This window comes from Humulus lupulus, chromosome 6, assembly GCF_963169125.1.
Source record: "Humulus lupulus chromosome 6, drHumLupu1.1, whole genome shotgun sequence".
Classification (NCBI taxonomy): domain Eukaryota; kingdom Viridiplantae; phylum Streptophyta; class Magnoliopsida; order Rosales; family Cannabaceae; genus Humulus; species Humulus lupulus.
Window position 1 is genome coordinate 172,511,772 of NC_084798.1, and position 16,493 is coordinate 172,528,264.

Genomic DNA, 16,493 nt, shown 5'->3' on the forward strand with positions numbered 1-16,493 from the left:
ACTACTCACCATAAATAAGAGGAGATGAGATCTGAATAAAGAAGGCAACTCGTAGTGCCGTTAGACAGAGAAACTCCATTCTAGGTACAAAATAATCCTTATGTAATCAAAGTGAAAGAAGACGGTAGAACAACCGGCAACGCAAGTTTGTTAGAAACTATGGTTCTTCAAACTTAAATATCAATAAAAATAAAAATGACTAAGTAGATATATGTGGTCTCTTTTTAAACAAACCACTATAAACATGATATTATGTATTTTCTCATATCTTTACTCTTTCAATATAGCTTTTAGGATGGCGAAAAACCATCTCAACATAAATAATTGATTAAACTAACCAAAATTGTTCTAAACAACCGATCAAACTTAAATGCCCAATTATAATTAAATTAGAATGGATCATAAAATTTGAAAATAAAATTGCATCGGGTGATTAGTGGAAAATCCAATTATCATCATCCAATCCAACCTTTATTTATAAAATTAATTTTTTAAAATTTTGATTGGTTATTTCATATTCCTAGTGTGCACCTTCGTACGCCCAATAGTTTAAACATAAACCCTATTGAATACTTCTCTCTCTCCCTCGATATCTCTCTAACCCAACCACCTGTGAGTTCCTCACCGCCAAGCACCGACAATCGCTGCACCTTCTCGCACAGTCGCCGCTACCTATCCCCTCGTCTGCAGATTCAGGTTTTTCTCATTCTTTTATCACTGTTTAACTATTCTTTCAGCAATTGTATTTATATTTATGGAGTTCATGGGGGAAAAAAATTCAGTTTTTAATTTCCTTGAAAGTACAGATTATGTTAATCCTTATGTTTTGGGTTCGCATGGTTTCCTTCGTTGAAGACTTAGTCTATTGTCCTTTAGTAAAATGATGGTGATTTTATTGGTTTAAGACGAACTCTGTATTTACTTAATGATTATATATGAATGCATTATTATATATAATATATGCTGGTATTGAGCTATCTCATATTTCTCTTACTGTTTTGGCGCTGAGAATATATGGGAAATAAGATAAATGTTTCACTTTAGCTATGAAGAATTTTGTTTTCTGGGTTTCACGTATGTTAATATTAGGTCTGAATAATGCCACTTGAGGCTAATTCAATATGTGGGAGGGGGGAGTAGGAGGATTCCTGATCCCCATTGTACAAAATTTTCACATCATCTTGGTCCTAGATGGAGTATTGAATCTACCTTAAGAGTGTTATGTTAGATTAAATATTAATCTAGATGCATAACAATCTTAATGCAGAATAAATAGATTGTTTCATAAAATTAATAGGATCGAATATTGTACCTCCAGCCATTACTATTTATAATTTTGATTTATAAACTTTAAATATTAATCTAAATGCTTAACAATCTTACTGCGGAATAAATAGATTGTTACATAAAATTAATAGGATCGAATATTGTACTTTCAGCCATTGCTATTTATAATCTCGATTTATAAACTTTAAATATTAATTTAGATGTATAACAATCTTAATGCGGAATAAACAGAATGTTAAATAAAATTAATAGGATCGAGTATTGTACCTCCAGTCATTGTTATTTATAATCTCGATCTATAAACTTTAGAACTAGAAAAGAAAAGACAAATTAGAACAAGAACACGGGCTTCCAAGTTTGGGGAAGCACACTATATTTATAGGGTGAGACCTACTAGAGTCTCTACCGCACTTACAGAGGTTGAGATATTTTCTCAACTTAATTGAGATATTAAATTCAAATTGGGTTTAACAGGTAAATGTTGACCATTAATTTTGATATATTAAATGAATAAAAAATTAATTAGTTATAACAAATTGATTTTTAATATATATATGGATATAAAATATTCTAACATGTTATGCCTTTATTAGCATGAATTACTATGGCCCTTTATCTCCTGCTTTCTATTTGTCACAGCAAGGTTTTCTCTGTGATTTGAGTAATTGATCGTGGGATTTTGTGTTTCCAGTCGTATAATAAATTTTGATTTGAGACTGTGATGTGAGTGCTTTTGTGCTCTTACGGGCTTTGTTTCCTGATTGTGTGATTGATGGTTTCTATTACAGAATCAGTATGAAGGTGCGTTCATCGGTGAAGAAAATGTGCGAATTTTGTAGAACAGTCAAACGTCGGGGACGTGTCTATGTGCTTTGCACAGCCAATCCTAAGCACAAGCAACGACAAGGCGTTTCGACCTTTGCTTACCAAGGTCCGTTGCCTCCTATGTATGTCTACTTTTTCATTTGACCCTTCTTTTTTTTTTCTACTTAAACTTTTTGTGGGTTCTGCATCAATTTTGATGTTGTTATTTGGGTTAACATTAGTTTCTCCTTTATTGGAATTGGTTGATTTTTGAACGTATTGCTGTTAAGGAACTAATTCCTTATGTATGTATAATATTTGTATACACTCATATAAAGGTTGCAGTAATTAATAGTTTTAATCTTCTTGGTGCACATCAATTTTATTGTATTTGAAATTAATTTCGATTCAAATAATGTTCTGGTTACATATTGATATGTTTTTTATGTATATACTATTGTCTGATTTGGCCTGCTTTGGTCAATCTTGTTGTTTTTAGAGTATATTTTGTATCTGGGTTAGTGTGCTTTTGTCTCAGCGTTCCAATTCATACCAATTTTATTACTTATTGCATTAGCCATTATAGATTAGAATCTATTAATGTTATAATGAATAATCAATTGTGAAGGATTATATGAACAGGATATATTCTTTTTGAAACAAAGGCCTATGAAAGCTAATTAGAATTTGAGTGGAATTTCTTTCATATTTAGTAATAGGTTAGTCTTAATGATTTAATTACACGAGTTCTACTTGAAGTTGCTCCTTGTAATATTGAGTTTTGAATATTGAATATGGAATGGGCTGCTTAGAGATTTGACATCAATAGTCTCTAGTCATAGTACCACTACCATTATTAGTTTAGCACGGCACATGTGCCAGGGTGCTGCTTCTATCCTCGAATGATTAGAAGAAAAATAATGACAAGTTGTAGTCCTCTGAACTGGAGATTTTACCAATTACAAGTATATTCAACCTTTTTCTTTTCTTAAAGTCTTAAGTAAATAATGTTATCGCATTAGAATCCCATGTTTGCAGATGTATAAGATGATTATTATTTGCAATGATTTCAGGTCCTTAGGAACAAGTTACAAGCAGGAAATGAGCTTCGGTCAAGGCTTGCAGGCAGGTCTGGCATCTCTGGTACAGAAGAAACCTGAGCCCTCGATGACCCCTGGATGGAGGACGGGCTTGGCGTCTCTCCTGTTCAAAAGGAGCAATTAGCATCTGAATATCAAATGGAAAATTTGTGAACTGCTAAATTTATAGAAGTACACCTGTTTTTGTACCTCATCTCATTCTTATATTTATGATGTTCCTTCAGATTTAATGGATTTAACCAACACCCTTCTATTAACCATTCTCCTTGTTAGGGGAAAATAAAAAAAAATTGGTTGAGCTAATACACAAGCATATCAAAATCTGGAGCTTGTACGAGCTTTTTAAAGTAGACTGTTGTCCATTTTGTGAAACAAAGAAGTTGAGGTAGACTAGCTGCATCACATTGAGAATTGACAATAATATCTCTAGATTTTGAAAACTTGCCTTTTGTGGACAGCTTGGAGAAGCATGTTTTGTATATGAAACTAGTGTCGTTTGTTGTGCTTCAGGATAGAAAAGTATATGTTTTCTTCATTATGAAAACATGTCGCAGTTACTATTTGGCAAGGGAGTTGAGACGAGCTCTATTGTATTGGAATACTTTTTCTGAAATTTGCATCCTGAATGGTTTGAAAATAGTATCTTCTTCAACTTAATGTTATCATGAATCATGTGTCATTTAGTGAATCCTTAGATTTTTTTTTTTATTATTTTCCATTAGGGAAGCCACAACTCTTTCTTTTCAACCTGTAACTTTCAGGTAAAAAGAGGATTAGCGCGAGGCTCCTTGTAATTCTAATTCAATTGAAATAGTATCACCCTGTAATATTTCCTTAATTAATTTGCATGTGTTTACGTGCTTTACAAGGAGAAAAGGAATTAGTTAAGCCATTCATAATCAACAAAGAAAATTTTAGTTTAATTAGATTTTTTTTTTCTCTTTCTAAAGACTAGACAGGAATGTCAATTTCACCGTGCAAGCCGGTGATCCAACCTTAATGAGATATTTTTCAGTGCTTTAAGTAGTGTGGGGCACGGGATGAGATTTCTCACTTATATATTAAGCAAGATGGGGCATGATTGGTACTGAGTGCCCTTTCCAACCTCACCCTAATTATATATATTTTTTATATTAATAAAAAAATTGATAATTTAATAATTATTAAGGAATTAGAGTTTTGTAAAAATCAATTACTATTACTAAATTAATGAATTCGGACAACTAATAATTTTTACACTTAAATTTTGTAGTTAAATTATATATACAGTATTTAAAACATATTATTAATTTTTGTTATTAAATGTCAAAAATTGTAGTAGTGTCTTCATTATTTTATTTAGAAAAAAAAAATATTGATGTGGTAAATGATTTAATATTTCAATTACATATTATAATTTCTTTATATATAGTTATTTAAATTTTTATATAATATTTACATTATGCACTTTTGTTGATTTTTTTTAATATAGACGATTCTAAATGGCAACCCATCATTCGGATGGTAGTCGTAAATGAAAACGGCCCTACCCTTCTGTAAAAAGACATCTTTTGAGTAAGCAAATCTTAGTACTTTTTCAATATTCACCCAAACAATCCCAAAATTGACTTTTGTTCGCTAAAATAACTTTCAAAACCATGTCCAACAATTTTAAAACAAACTCTAGCAAACCAACATTGGAAAAATCACCATTTGACTCTGTAGGGCATCCTGGCATTACAGTCGAAAAAAAAAAACATTCCCAAATAACATGAAATTGTGCTATTTTAGTACAGCCCCACTAAACAGCCAAAACAGATATGGATTCATACAATGAATTTACCAGCAGACTTATCATACTGATATTTATACATTACTTTTACCCTCATACTAGAAAGAAATAGAAAGAAAGCTAATCAGTTCTTGGCCTTAATAGAGTTGTTTTCCTTGATCCTTGCTCGGTTGTCCAGCTTAACAAAGCGTTTGAGATCTTCATAAGGGAGAGTCTCAACATTCCTCCTGCGCAATTCACTCAAAGCAGGGCGCTTATCAATCAGATGGAAGAGCCAATCTGGGTAGTCAGAATCTGCCAAGACCTTTGGATCTGCCCCTTCTTTGAGAATATTTGCCCCAACCACAGTTGTAGATTTCACTTCTTTGCTAAGAAGTGATGCTTTCGGTGCATCACCGGCCGCACCACCTTTAGATCCCTTCTTTTTAGCTCCTGCTGCAAATGTTCGCCGGAAAACTGAACTCACTTCGTCATTACCAATTATTCGACTCCTAAACAACCTAGCATGGTTCATTGCCATAACTCTATTCCTGCAACATTGGAAAACTGATCTCAAAGGGTCTAGATAGGAAAAAAGCACTCATGGGCAACCTAGATTTTGGGAAAAAACAAAGTTTGTTTTAGTAATTTGGGTTTACAGCCCCAAAACAATTCTCAACCTAAGATAATAAAGAAAAGACATGAAACGTTTTACTTGAAGAAAATTTCTACATGGTCATGTTTGAGCCTAAAAGTAAACTTCCTCAATGCTTTTCAGAATATAATAATGCAATTTCAATTCATCATCCAGAAGATAAAACAGAATCAGTGCCCTTCATCTTCAAGTTCTTGAGGCCAAACAAGTTTAATCATATTTCTAGGCTCAACATTTTCTTAGGAGCCAAACAAATCAATACGTAAACAGAAGAAAGGGAAGAAAAGTAAAGCAGAACATGAAAATAAGGAAATCCAGAATGCATCAAATAAATAAATGAATTGGAATATGGATACACAGGAGCGAATAATCATAGAAAAACACCTTGCAATTAGCATCTTTTGTTTTATGATATCAATATCTTTCATTTTGGACATTATCAACACTTACCACCAAATTTCAAAATGGTAACAAATTGACTTCTCTATGGGTCAAATACTACTCACAGAAAGCAACCCCAACTGAACAATCTTTTATGATTTAATCTCAATTATGTTTACCTAATCTAGCAACTAAGTCCCAGCTTCACAAGGGGTTTTAACAGAAGCATATGATCACACAGAAGCTTCTTCTTCTTGTTTCTTTCTCTCTTCCTATTGTACAGCTGAACTGGGTACAACAAAACCAAAAACCCATTAATTAAAAACACTGATTTTCCACAAATTCTTCGCTATTTAAAGAAATCAGCAAGACATACATTTGAAAGTATAAAACTGAACCATATTAAGCTAAACCCAAATACCTTTAGCTGGGGTCTGATTCCGTTGCCGGGACTGAGTTGCGGATCACAGAGAGAATCTGAGGGAAAATGAGGTTAGAGATGAGAGGGAAGAAAGAGAAAAACCCTGTGAGGGAATGGAGGCCGCAAGGGTTTTTCCAAAAGACTAATGTGAGAGTTAGGCCTGTTCAGAAATCAACCCAAACCAATGTCGCCACATAGGCCGGCTGAATCTGGGCCTAATTGGGCTGATATAGAAATAATTAGAGAAAATTACGAAATACACTGTAGAAAGCAAAAAAAAAATTGCTACTTTTATACGGTATTTTATATCATATTTCCAGTAATCAAGGCTTATTATTTTAAAAATATTTTAAAATAAATTTATAATAAAATACTCATAGAAATTTCTGGTATCTATTTTATCTCTCTTTCTTTACTTTTTCGGAGCTTTTCTCCTTCATTTTTTTCTATTTTTTTTTATATATATTTGAGTTTTTTTTATCTCTCAACTATGCATCTTCTATTTTCACTTTATAGAGTTTTCATCAGAAAAATTAAACCTAAGTATTCAAGTTTCTATAGTTCTTTGAGTTTCTTCTCTCTTTCAAATTCGTGGGTCATTGATTATCGACAAAATTGTTGTCACTCGTTCGGGGTCTGCATCTCCTGCTGGGAATGGTGGTGCGGTTGCTGGCTCATGTGACTCGAATGAAGCCAAGAATCAAGAGTTAGTTGAGTCTAAGGGGAAAGCATTGAAGAGTAAACCTTCTCCATTGTCTAAAGGCAGATCTGTTTTGAAGGATTCATCGAATTCTTCCATTTCTTATGCAAACGATGGTGATGTTGTTGGTTCAGATGAGTTGAAGGAGGGCGACATGCATGAGAATGCTGAGTTTAAGGGGAAACAATTGAAGAGAAAATATGCTCCATAGTCTAAGAGCAAAGCTAGTGCAAATAAACTAATGATTGGAGGCTCTAGTCGAGTAAAGTGCAAGGCTAACAAATTTTTTTTGAAGAAGAATGTTAGTTCACTGGCTAAACTGAAGGTATTTTTTGTTGTTTTTTTTTTCATGTTATATGTTTTGAAGATGTTGTTATGATTATGTATATAGATGTTATAATATTTTTTTAATTATTTTCCCAAATTTGCTTGTTATTATTATATATAATATATGTACAATGTGTTTCAAAGTTATTTACATGTCTTATTGCTCCAATAAAAGTTGTTTCAATTTTTTTTTTTTAAATTTAATTGCTCAAGTTGGAAGATAATTGTTATGTATATATATACCAAGGTATATTTGTTTAGATGATGTTAATATGTGTTATGTTTATATAACGATATGTTACATGGTTGTTAATGTTGTTACCGATGTTGTAAACATATGTTTGTTTTATGTAAATATATGTTACAGGTCCTAAGTTGGTAGTTTATGGTTTTGCAGAATATAGGTTCTATCTGCTTCAAATATGTTTTCAATTTTGTTAATATTCTGATATGAGTTATGTACATTATGATTGTATACAATATAGGTTTGGTATGTTTCAGAGATTTTTTACATGTTTTATTTGCTCTTTTAATAGATGTTACAATTTTTGTTTATTTAAGTTGCAAGATAATGGTTCTATTCTATACATACCAGGTTATATTTTTGTTTAGATGTTGTTAACTTGTGTTATGTGTTTGTAAAGATAAGTTATAGGGTTGTTAATGTTCTTAATGTCATGATCTGATTTTATGTAGATGTGGATTATATGTTTCAAGTTTGGTGATATATTTTATTATTCTGTAAAATTATGTTACAAGTTTGTTAATGTGGGTTGTCCATTATTCTATGCAACTTATGGAATGTTTTATCAAACATGAAGATCATTATAGAGCGAGAGTCAATTTTCATTGTGGTATTGAGAAGATCAATGTGATCTTTGAAAAATTGACTGAGTCTCAAAAGGATTTGTTTAGTAAGACTTGTTTTGGTCATTTTCTAAAGATTAAATCCTATGCTAATCAAGCTAAACTTGTTCACCATGTGTTGTTGAGGGAAGTTAACCAGCCAAACTTAAATGAAATGTGGTTTAAAGTTTGTAGAAAGCTGATTAGGGTTCTATTGGGTGAATTTGGGTTATTGACTGGGTTAAATGTATTTGGTGACATTGATAGAGGTGTAATTAAGAACAATAATCCTATTGGATTGTATTCTAAATTTTTTGGTGACCATACAAGGGGCATTTCAAGAATTATTGTTGAAGAAAGGTGTAAGGCTGTTAATTTTGATAATGATGATGAGGCTATCAGGATGATTGTACTTTACCCCATCACTAACTTGTTGTATGCTTGGAAAAAAGAGAAGAACATTGAAAAACTAACTTGTATCTTTGTGAAGTGGTGCTTTTAATCATTTTCCATGGGGTAAGGATATTTTTAATGTGACTCTCTCAACATTGAGAGATGCTTTAAGGAAAAATGAAATTGTTATTACTAGAAAAGGTTCTTACCCGACCTATAAGTTGAATGGATTGTCATTTGCTTTCCAAGTTTTCATTTATGAATCAATTCCTAGTTTAGAGGGAACTTATTGTGAGAATGTTAGTTGTGGTCTGCCTAGGATTATAAATTGGTCATCTGTTGCAATTCCATCTCATAAGGAGTTTGCGAGGAATGTGTTTTCATTACATAAGGTAATTTTTATTTTTTTGTTTCTCTTTATTTATGATATTATTTTATGCTTTTATTCTGTAAATTGGTGTTGCAGTTTTGTTATTTGTAGACCGAAATTGTGAAGAGAACAATGCCTTTAAGCTTGAAGGTTTTTTTTCCAGTGCAACAAGGATTTGAATGTTACGACTTTGAAGATGATGATTTTGTTGCTCCTCCAAAGAAACCAACAAGTGAGCCTCCTTCATCATCTTATTTTCCTTGTGTGACATTTGACTTTTCTAATCTGGAAATTATTTTGGATGACTGTCAAAAGAAGTGTAACAATATGTCTAAGGAAATTGCAATATTAAAGTCTGCTAGTGAATCTAGACATGAGGAATTGATGGAGATGTTGGTTAATTTAAAAATGATCAAGATATAAGACACAAGGCTCTCATGGAAATGTTAGGTGAGTTGAGGCAGAAATCATGTGGTATTAATGATGATATTGATCATGTTGATTGTGGTTTTGTGGGAGCTGACTATTCTTTTGGAATAAGTGGCAATGAGGCTGGTGTGAATGGTTTATTTGGGAGGAAGGATGATGTTGGTGGTGTTGTTTTAAAGAAAAATGATAAGTTTTTTGAGAATGAAAGTTTTACCCAAGTTTTTTATGAATGCATTCAAGCAATGCAAGAAGATGTTGTTGGAGATATGATAATTGAAGATGACAAGAATGATGCAGCAAATAAGAATGAGGAGACTACTGGGAATGATATTGAAGAAACAAAGGTATTTCATGCTTATCTGGATATTAATTTAATTGTTTTATTATTTTGTTAATTTTATTTTATATATTTCATAAATGTTTATATTTTGTTAATATATGTAATTAATGCTTTCTTTTTATTAATTTTTATTTTTCCTTTTGGATAAGAATCTGATTTTGTTTCCATTGGAGTATGAGAAGTGGAAGAGAAAGTTTAGAATGCTTGTTTTCGTAAAAATTAAATTTCTAAGTTAGTTTTGTACAAGAGTTTTCCTGAGTTTCAGTAAACTCTGTGATGTTTTTGTAAACTTATGTATTTTAGAATGCTTGTTTGACAATTATTCTTCTTTATTATATCTCTAACTTTTATTTTATAGTTTGTCTTTTTTTATTATGGTGTTTGTAATTGATTAGTTATGTTTATATATATTGTTTAATTTTTAAATTTGGTAAAAATTTTAGGATGTTGCATGTGATGATATTATTAAGAAATATTTTGATGATCAAGATAGCAATGACCAGATTATTTTTGTTTCATCATATGTATTTTTTCAAGTTAATGTATTTATTATTTCTTTATTAACTTTTTAAATTTTGTTTTGCCATTGAATATTGTCAAACTTCATGAAGATGTAGCTGATGTTGTTAAAGATCCAGAAGAAGAGACTGATATGTTTAATAACATGAATGTGGAGGTTTTTGATAAAGTTATTCATGCAACGGTTGGGAATTTGGCAAAAAAAAAAAGCTAAGTAAACAAGACTGATTTTTTTATTTTTTTTTATTTTTGCAATATGAATCCAGTAATTGTTTTATTGATTTTTTTTTTCATATTATTTACTTTTTAGGAAGTTGTTATGGCAACACCTATTGCTGGTTCTTTGATGAATCCAGTAGTTGTCTCCACTCCTGTTGTTGGCAAAAGAAATCCAAAGCCTACTACAATTTCGCCATCTCCTTTTGTGAACCAATTTGGATCATCTTCTTATGAGGATATGAAACATTTGAATGTTGTGAAGACTAAAAGAAAGGTTGTGGGACGATATGCATTTGTAGACAATCTTTTTGATATGCCAAATCAGAATGACCAAGACTCTTTTCACAAGTGGTTTTCTCTGGGGTTGAGAAAAAATAATAAGTACGCTTCTCTTTTTTATTTATTTTGTATTTGAGTTTTTGCTACAACATAATTGACTTTTTATTGTTTTTATTTGTAATAGGTATAAGAAATTTGATGATAATAATAATATCATTAAGGAGCCATTTCAGTTTTGTGTTACTGAGATTGACAGAAAAATATGGTTTTATGATTTAGTTAAAGATGGGAGGGATTTTTTTCCCTAAATAATATTAAGTTGTTTTGTTGTTATAGTTGTACTGTTTTCATTATTCTTATTATGATTTGCTTCTTGTTTTTTCAGCATATTAATGTGGCTTTTTTAACTTTAGAAAAAAGCCAAGTATTGCGAGTCGATAAAGGTTAGAGTTACTACTACAAATAACTCTTTTGATAAAGTTATCGCTGCTATGTATGATGTGTATCTATCAAGTGATTGTGATTGATTTTTTATAACGAAGAACATTGTAGTTTTTGAGTATATTTGTGGGTATAAAATGCTTTGTAACACTCCTTGGTTGCTAGTAGATTTTGTTTTGTTCCCTATTAATATGATTGTTGTCTGTAATCATTGGATTCTTAGTGAGTTTAAAGTGAAGCAGAGACTTTTTAAAGTCTACAACTCAATGAGGGATAGAGTTATGGATAAGAAAGTGTTGAAAGTTGTTAAAGCATATTCTACTTTGCTTCCTTTGTTTCTTTCTTTAAATAATTTTTACGATTCAAGGGAAGATATTAATCTAAATGCACCAGAATTCAAGGTCAGTGATATGTCTCACCCCTTGGACATTGTGTTGATGATGAGGTTCCATAACAGAATAACAAGTAAATGGTTTTTATTTGTTATTGTTATTTTTTTATTGCAGGATTATGTTTATATGCATTTTTGTATTATTGATTTTGAGTTTTTTTTTTTTTTTTTTTTTGCAGCGATTGTGGGATTTTTGTCATAAAGTATGTTGAATTTCTTATGCATGGACTTATTAAAATTATCCCCAAACCTCTGAATGTTAGTTTCCAGATAAACAAAATTACAGTTGAGCTGTATGTCCATGCTAAAAGAAAGGAAGATGAAGGTAATGAATCTAATGGGGAATTCAGAGGAAGAATGAACAAGAAGATTTTGCATATTAATGCAGAGGAAGTATGAGAGGATCAAAGTAGTTGACTTTTGACTTTTATCTTGTAAAGATGATACAAACTTATGGCAAGATAACTTTTGTGACGTTTGTTTTGTAAACTTTTCAGCAAGTATCATGTTTGAATATGTTGCATACTGTGACATATCAATGAATTTTGCTATTAACTCTTTTTTATGTGGAATGTTATTTTTTAAATGTTGTTGTTCATGTTGTTTATTTTTTAGTAAAGAGGTGTCTCAGGTTTGTAACTTGAGTTCACAACTTTATTTTTATATTTATGTGTCAGGTAGCTTCTGTTAAAAGTTTGTAACATAAGTTTATGCGATAACTTTTTGCTTAGACTTACTAAACGTTTATTAATAGTCACGATAACTTAAGTTTCAAATATGTATAAAATCATTACAAACTTTTGAAGTTAATCGTTGTTAATGGACTGAAAACTTACAAATGAAAATCGAATACTTATGTTTCAAAAATGTAACATAAGTTAATAAAATACTTATTTCCTATGTGTTTGTGCCTGGAAATGTCTATTACAAAATTGTAACATAAGTTTATGTGTTTAATTTTAGTCGTTGCATCAAAACTTATAAATAAAAATAGAATACTTATGTTTCAAACCTTTAACATAAGTTAATAAAAGAACTTATTTCCTATGTATTTGTGTTTGGAAATGTCTGTTACAAGCTTGCAACATAAGTTTATGCGTTTAATTTGGTTGTTGCATCACTCAATGTTTATTAATATTTATGATAATTTATGCTTCAATTATGTAACAAATTTTAACAAAAAATGTATGAACAATATTCATTTCAGACAGACCTATAACAAATATGTAACAAAATTTACAAATAACGCCCTGAACATTAATCCCCATTCATGCAAATTTTTTATTAAGTTAAATATAATTCCATAAAGTTTTATCACAAGTAATAGCGACAAGTAGTGTTCCAACCACTATTATGAAACATACAAAGTTTCAAAATTCAAATAATAAATATTTTCAATCTATAAACTCCTCATAAAAAACTCTTTAAGTTTTTTTTTTATTTTTTCAATAGAGGTTGGTTCGTGCAAGTTTTCCGATTGAGCCCAAACTCTCCACACCTTCCATATTCAAGCTGATAAGACCTTCTCTTCCTGAAACAAACCTCTTTTTCCTTGGCCTTCCACTTTTTCTATTTCCCTTTGAAGGTAGTACTTCAATTTCCTCAACATCAGGTGGAACTCTCCACGTTTTTGGATCTCCCAATGGATGTATTGATGCATTATAGGTGTTCAACATGGCTTGTTTTGTGAAGTAATATGAGCAGTATGTTCTATACTGAAGGTTCATCTTTCTAATGACTATCGTGGAATGTTCACAAAGTGATTCATTCAAATCAAACTTGTTACAAGTGCATGATTTCTTGGCAATGTTTACAGTGTTTGTTGTTAAACCACTGTGTACACTGTAAATGAGTGTGCTAGTTGAGTCAACCTGTATTGAAATAATACATAATGAATAAGGAAGTATATTAATATAGTGGTATTTATAAATAAAAATAGTTGTACTTACAGTCACTTTTAGTGATTTGACAAAGTTCTTTCTTAAGTATTCATCTTGTTTCTTTGGCAAGTCTGTAAAGGTTCCTTGTACCTCTTTTTTGTTGTTGTAGCTCCATTTTTGAATGAGGTTTCTAAGACACTCAATTAATGTTGTTACTGGAAGCTCTCTCATTTCTTTTAGTGCCGCATTAATGGATTCAGCTATGTTTGAAGTCATAGCTGCATATCTACAACTTTTGGAGTAGATTCTTACCCACTTTTCATATTTAACCTCATTGACCAGAAAAGGTCGAATTCCTTCATGTAAATTGTCCAAGTCCTTCATGTATTTCTCAAAATCTTCCATGTTATAAGCTTTTGCAGCAACATGAAATGCCATGTTGGTTGCTTTTGCATCTATTCTAAACTTGGTCTTTATGTTGTAGAAAAGATGGTAGGAGCACACTCCACGAGTTACATTTGGATAGACAGTTTTGATAGCATTCTCTATGCTTTCATGTCTATTTGAAACTATACACAACTCTTTTCTTTCTCCATAACCTTCTTTTATTTTTCTGAAAAATCATTCCTATGAATCAATGTTTTCAGAATCTATTATAGCAAATGTCAATGGGAAGATGTGTCTATTTGCATCTTGTATTAAAGTTATGAGAAGTGTACCCCAAAATGCAACTTCTAGGAGTGTTCCATCAACAAAAATTATTGGAATGCAACGTTTCCAACCTAAAATTGACTGTCCCATAGCCATAAAAAGATATTTGAATCTGTTTAGACTATCAATTTCCAAATCTGTTACAGTACCTGGATTTTCCTGCTTCAAAATGTACAAGTATCGTGGAATGTCTAGGTAGGAATATTGACTTGACCGATGTACAAAATTAAATGCTTTTTCCTTAGATCGCCATGTGTGGATGCCAAAAATCCACCCGGAAAAAATTCCCAGTACATGGTGTTGAGACTCAAAATTCCACGCCCTCGAAGGATCAAAAGCACGCACTAAGGTCCCATAAGCACTTAATTACATGACGGGGCCGCGATGCCCTTGGGCTCCCATTGTCACGCACCAACCACGTTCCTAGCGAAGCCACGCCTTAGTTGCACCTGATGGCCTCGCTGGTGGAGTGCCTCGCTGATGGTGGCCTCGCTGATGGTGGTCACGCTGGTGGTGGCCTCGCTGATGGTGGCCACGTTGGTGGTGGCCTCGCTGGTGGTGGCCTTGTTGGTGGTGGTGCCTCGCTGATGGTGGCCTCGCTGATGGTGGTCACGCTGGTGGTGGCCTCGCTGATGGTGGCCACGCTGGTGGTGGCCTCGTTGGTGGTGGCCTCGCTGGTGGTGGCCTCGCTAGTAAGGCACCTCGCGAAATGATGCCCCAACCATGCCTCGGCCGCGCGCATGAGGCCCAACACCAGGTGGCCTCACGAGATGGCGTCACGCACACGCCTATTCTTCGCCCCTAACACTTCAAGGGGACGTCTCCTCTGAGGGTCAACCATGACTTCGATATTTAGAGGGAAAGGCCTAAGAATAATTCAAAAGGATCATGTTGGTACAATCTTGTACGGGGTACGACCGTTAAGATCGTACGCATGATCCTGACATTCATGATAGACGAGTAGTTGGGGCATTAGGAAAGAGGACAGAATCGACACCACTACCTCCTGCGCCACTACACCTGCCACTACTCAACAGACACGGGTACAGACAAGTAGTGGAGACATCCTCCTGACATCTGCTCCTGTACGGGATGTACGACCACAACCTCTGAAGCCACTCCCCTGACACAGTACATATGTACCACTTGGTCTCCTAGACCACCATGTATCTAAGGCCATTAGAGCCTACTATAAAATGAACTCTAAGACCACCTGAAAAGGGGTTGGAAAATTCATTGTATGCAGAGGCTATTGAGAAATATACTAAGGCTTGCTCCATTGTTTATCTGTGTTTACTTTTCCTTAAAGTTTATTCTCAGTTCTTATATAAACTTCGCCCGACTTACCTTTGAGTTTTCCGATCTAATTTCGTTGATGAGATTTCACCGTCAACAGTTTGGCGCTGTCTGTGGGAAGAACAAGCATCAAGCCAGTGTTCTTCCATCATTTCCAGCAAAGAAAGATGCTAAGACGTTCAAAACACCTGTGGCAAATACAAGATGACGAGGTTCTTCGGGATGAAGTAGAGCGGAGGGCTACCCAGAAAGACCCCCCTCCGCCCAAACATGGAGGCAGACCGGAGGAGTCTCTTCCCCCAAGGGAGGAGAAGGAAGCATCATCCCCGGCCATCCGGCCCGACGGAGGTCATTTGGAGCCACCAGTGCATTCACTTCACCGGCCCCCGGTGGCACCACGCTCAGGCCACCAAGACCCAGGTCCATCAACGCATGGGCCAAGCAAGAGTCCCGAGGTACGCTCGGTAAGTTCAAGCTCAAAGACTCGCTTCTACAGGGATGAGATTCAAGAGTTACACAAAAAAACCCGAAGGCTGGAAACCCAGATAGAGAACATGCAAGAGGTTTTAAACGACCTACTGCGAGGAAAGTCAAGCACACCCCCTCCTAGGCGTAAAGGGGAGGAGCATGAAAAAGGGGAAAGCACTGTCCCCGTAGATGATGGGAGAACCCAACTTTCCACTAGTAAAACCCCCCAAACAAAGTATGAGGGGGGACCTAGGCCAACAGAAAGTCCCCAGGAGCAAAGGCGGAGGGAAGGTGGTGGTCGTAGGAACAAGGCCGAAGTCCCCTCAAAAGAAGCACCCCCTGGCCTAAGAAAAGAGCCCCATGGAGAGAGGTCAGAAGTAAGAGATGTACTCCCCGTGGTTCCCCCGAGGGACATAACCAAGACAAGGGATCAGCCCGAGAACCCGCAAAACTCCTTATGCAAAAAGAGGAGGGGACTAGACACCA

The 16,493-nt window shown here is 33.9% G+C and overlaps 3 protein-coding genes across 10 annotated transcripts; 1 reads left to right on the top strand and 2 right to left on the bottom strand.

Moving 5' to 3' along the window:
- Window positions 1-537: 537 nt before the first annotated feature.
- LOC133782720 (uncharacterized) lies at window positions 538-3,631 on the top strand. The gene is made up of 3 exons (XM_062222081.1): window positions 538-696; window positions 2,076-2,234; window positions 3,165-3,631. The coding sequence occupies exons 2-3, from the start codon at window positions 2,083-2,085 to the stop codon at window positions 3,313-3,315; spliced, it is 303 nt and encodes a 100-aa protein (XP_062078065.1). The 5' UTR covers window positions 538-696; window positions 2,076-2,082; the 3' UTR covers window positions 3,316-3,631.
- A 1,286-nt stretch (window positions 3,632-4,917) lies between these two features.
- LOC133782721 (uncharacterized) lies at window positions 4,918-6,599 on the bottom strand. Of its 8 annotated transcripts, none has more exons than XM_062222084.1 (3): window positions 6,399-6,599; window positions 6,157-6,265; window positions 4,918-5,486 (listed from the first exon to the last, which is right to left on the bottom strand). In XM_062222084.1, exon 3 carries the CDS (start codon window positions 5,480-5,482, stop codon window positions 5,087-5,089), a length of 396 nt encoding a protein of 131 aa, XP_062078068.1. In that variant the 5' UTR covers window positions 5,483-5,486; window positions 6,157-6,265; window positions 6,399-6,599; the 3' UTR covers window positions 4,918-5,086. The 8 variants fall into 8 exon arrangements, with proteins under 8 accessions (XP_062078068.1, XP_062078066.1, XP_062078067.1 ...); XM_062222082.1 differs by having other exon boundaries at window positions 4,918-5,492; window positions 6,399-6,588; XM_062222083.1 differs by having other exon boundaries at window positions 4,918-5,508; window positions 6,399-6,588.
- Window positions 6,600-13,097: 6,498 nt separating this feature from the next.
- On the bottom strand, window positions 13,098-13,970 carry LOC133785673 (uncharacterized). Its single transcript, XM_062224892.1, has 2 exons — window positions 13,602-13,970; window positions 13,098-13,523 (listed from the first exon to the last, which is right to left on the bottom strand). Exons 1-2 carry the CDS (start codon window positions 13,968-13,970, stop codon window positions 13,098-13,100), a joined length of 795 nt encoding a protein of 264 aa, XP_062080876.1.
- Window positions 13,971-16,493: the final 2,523 nt, after the last annotated feature.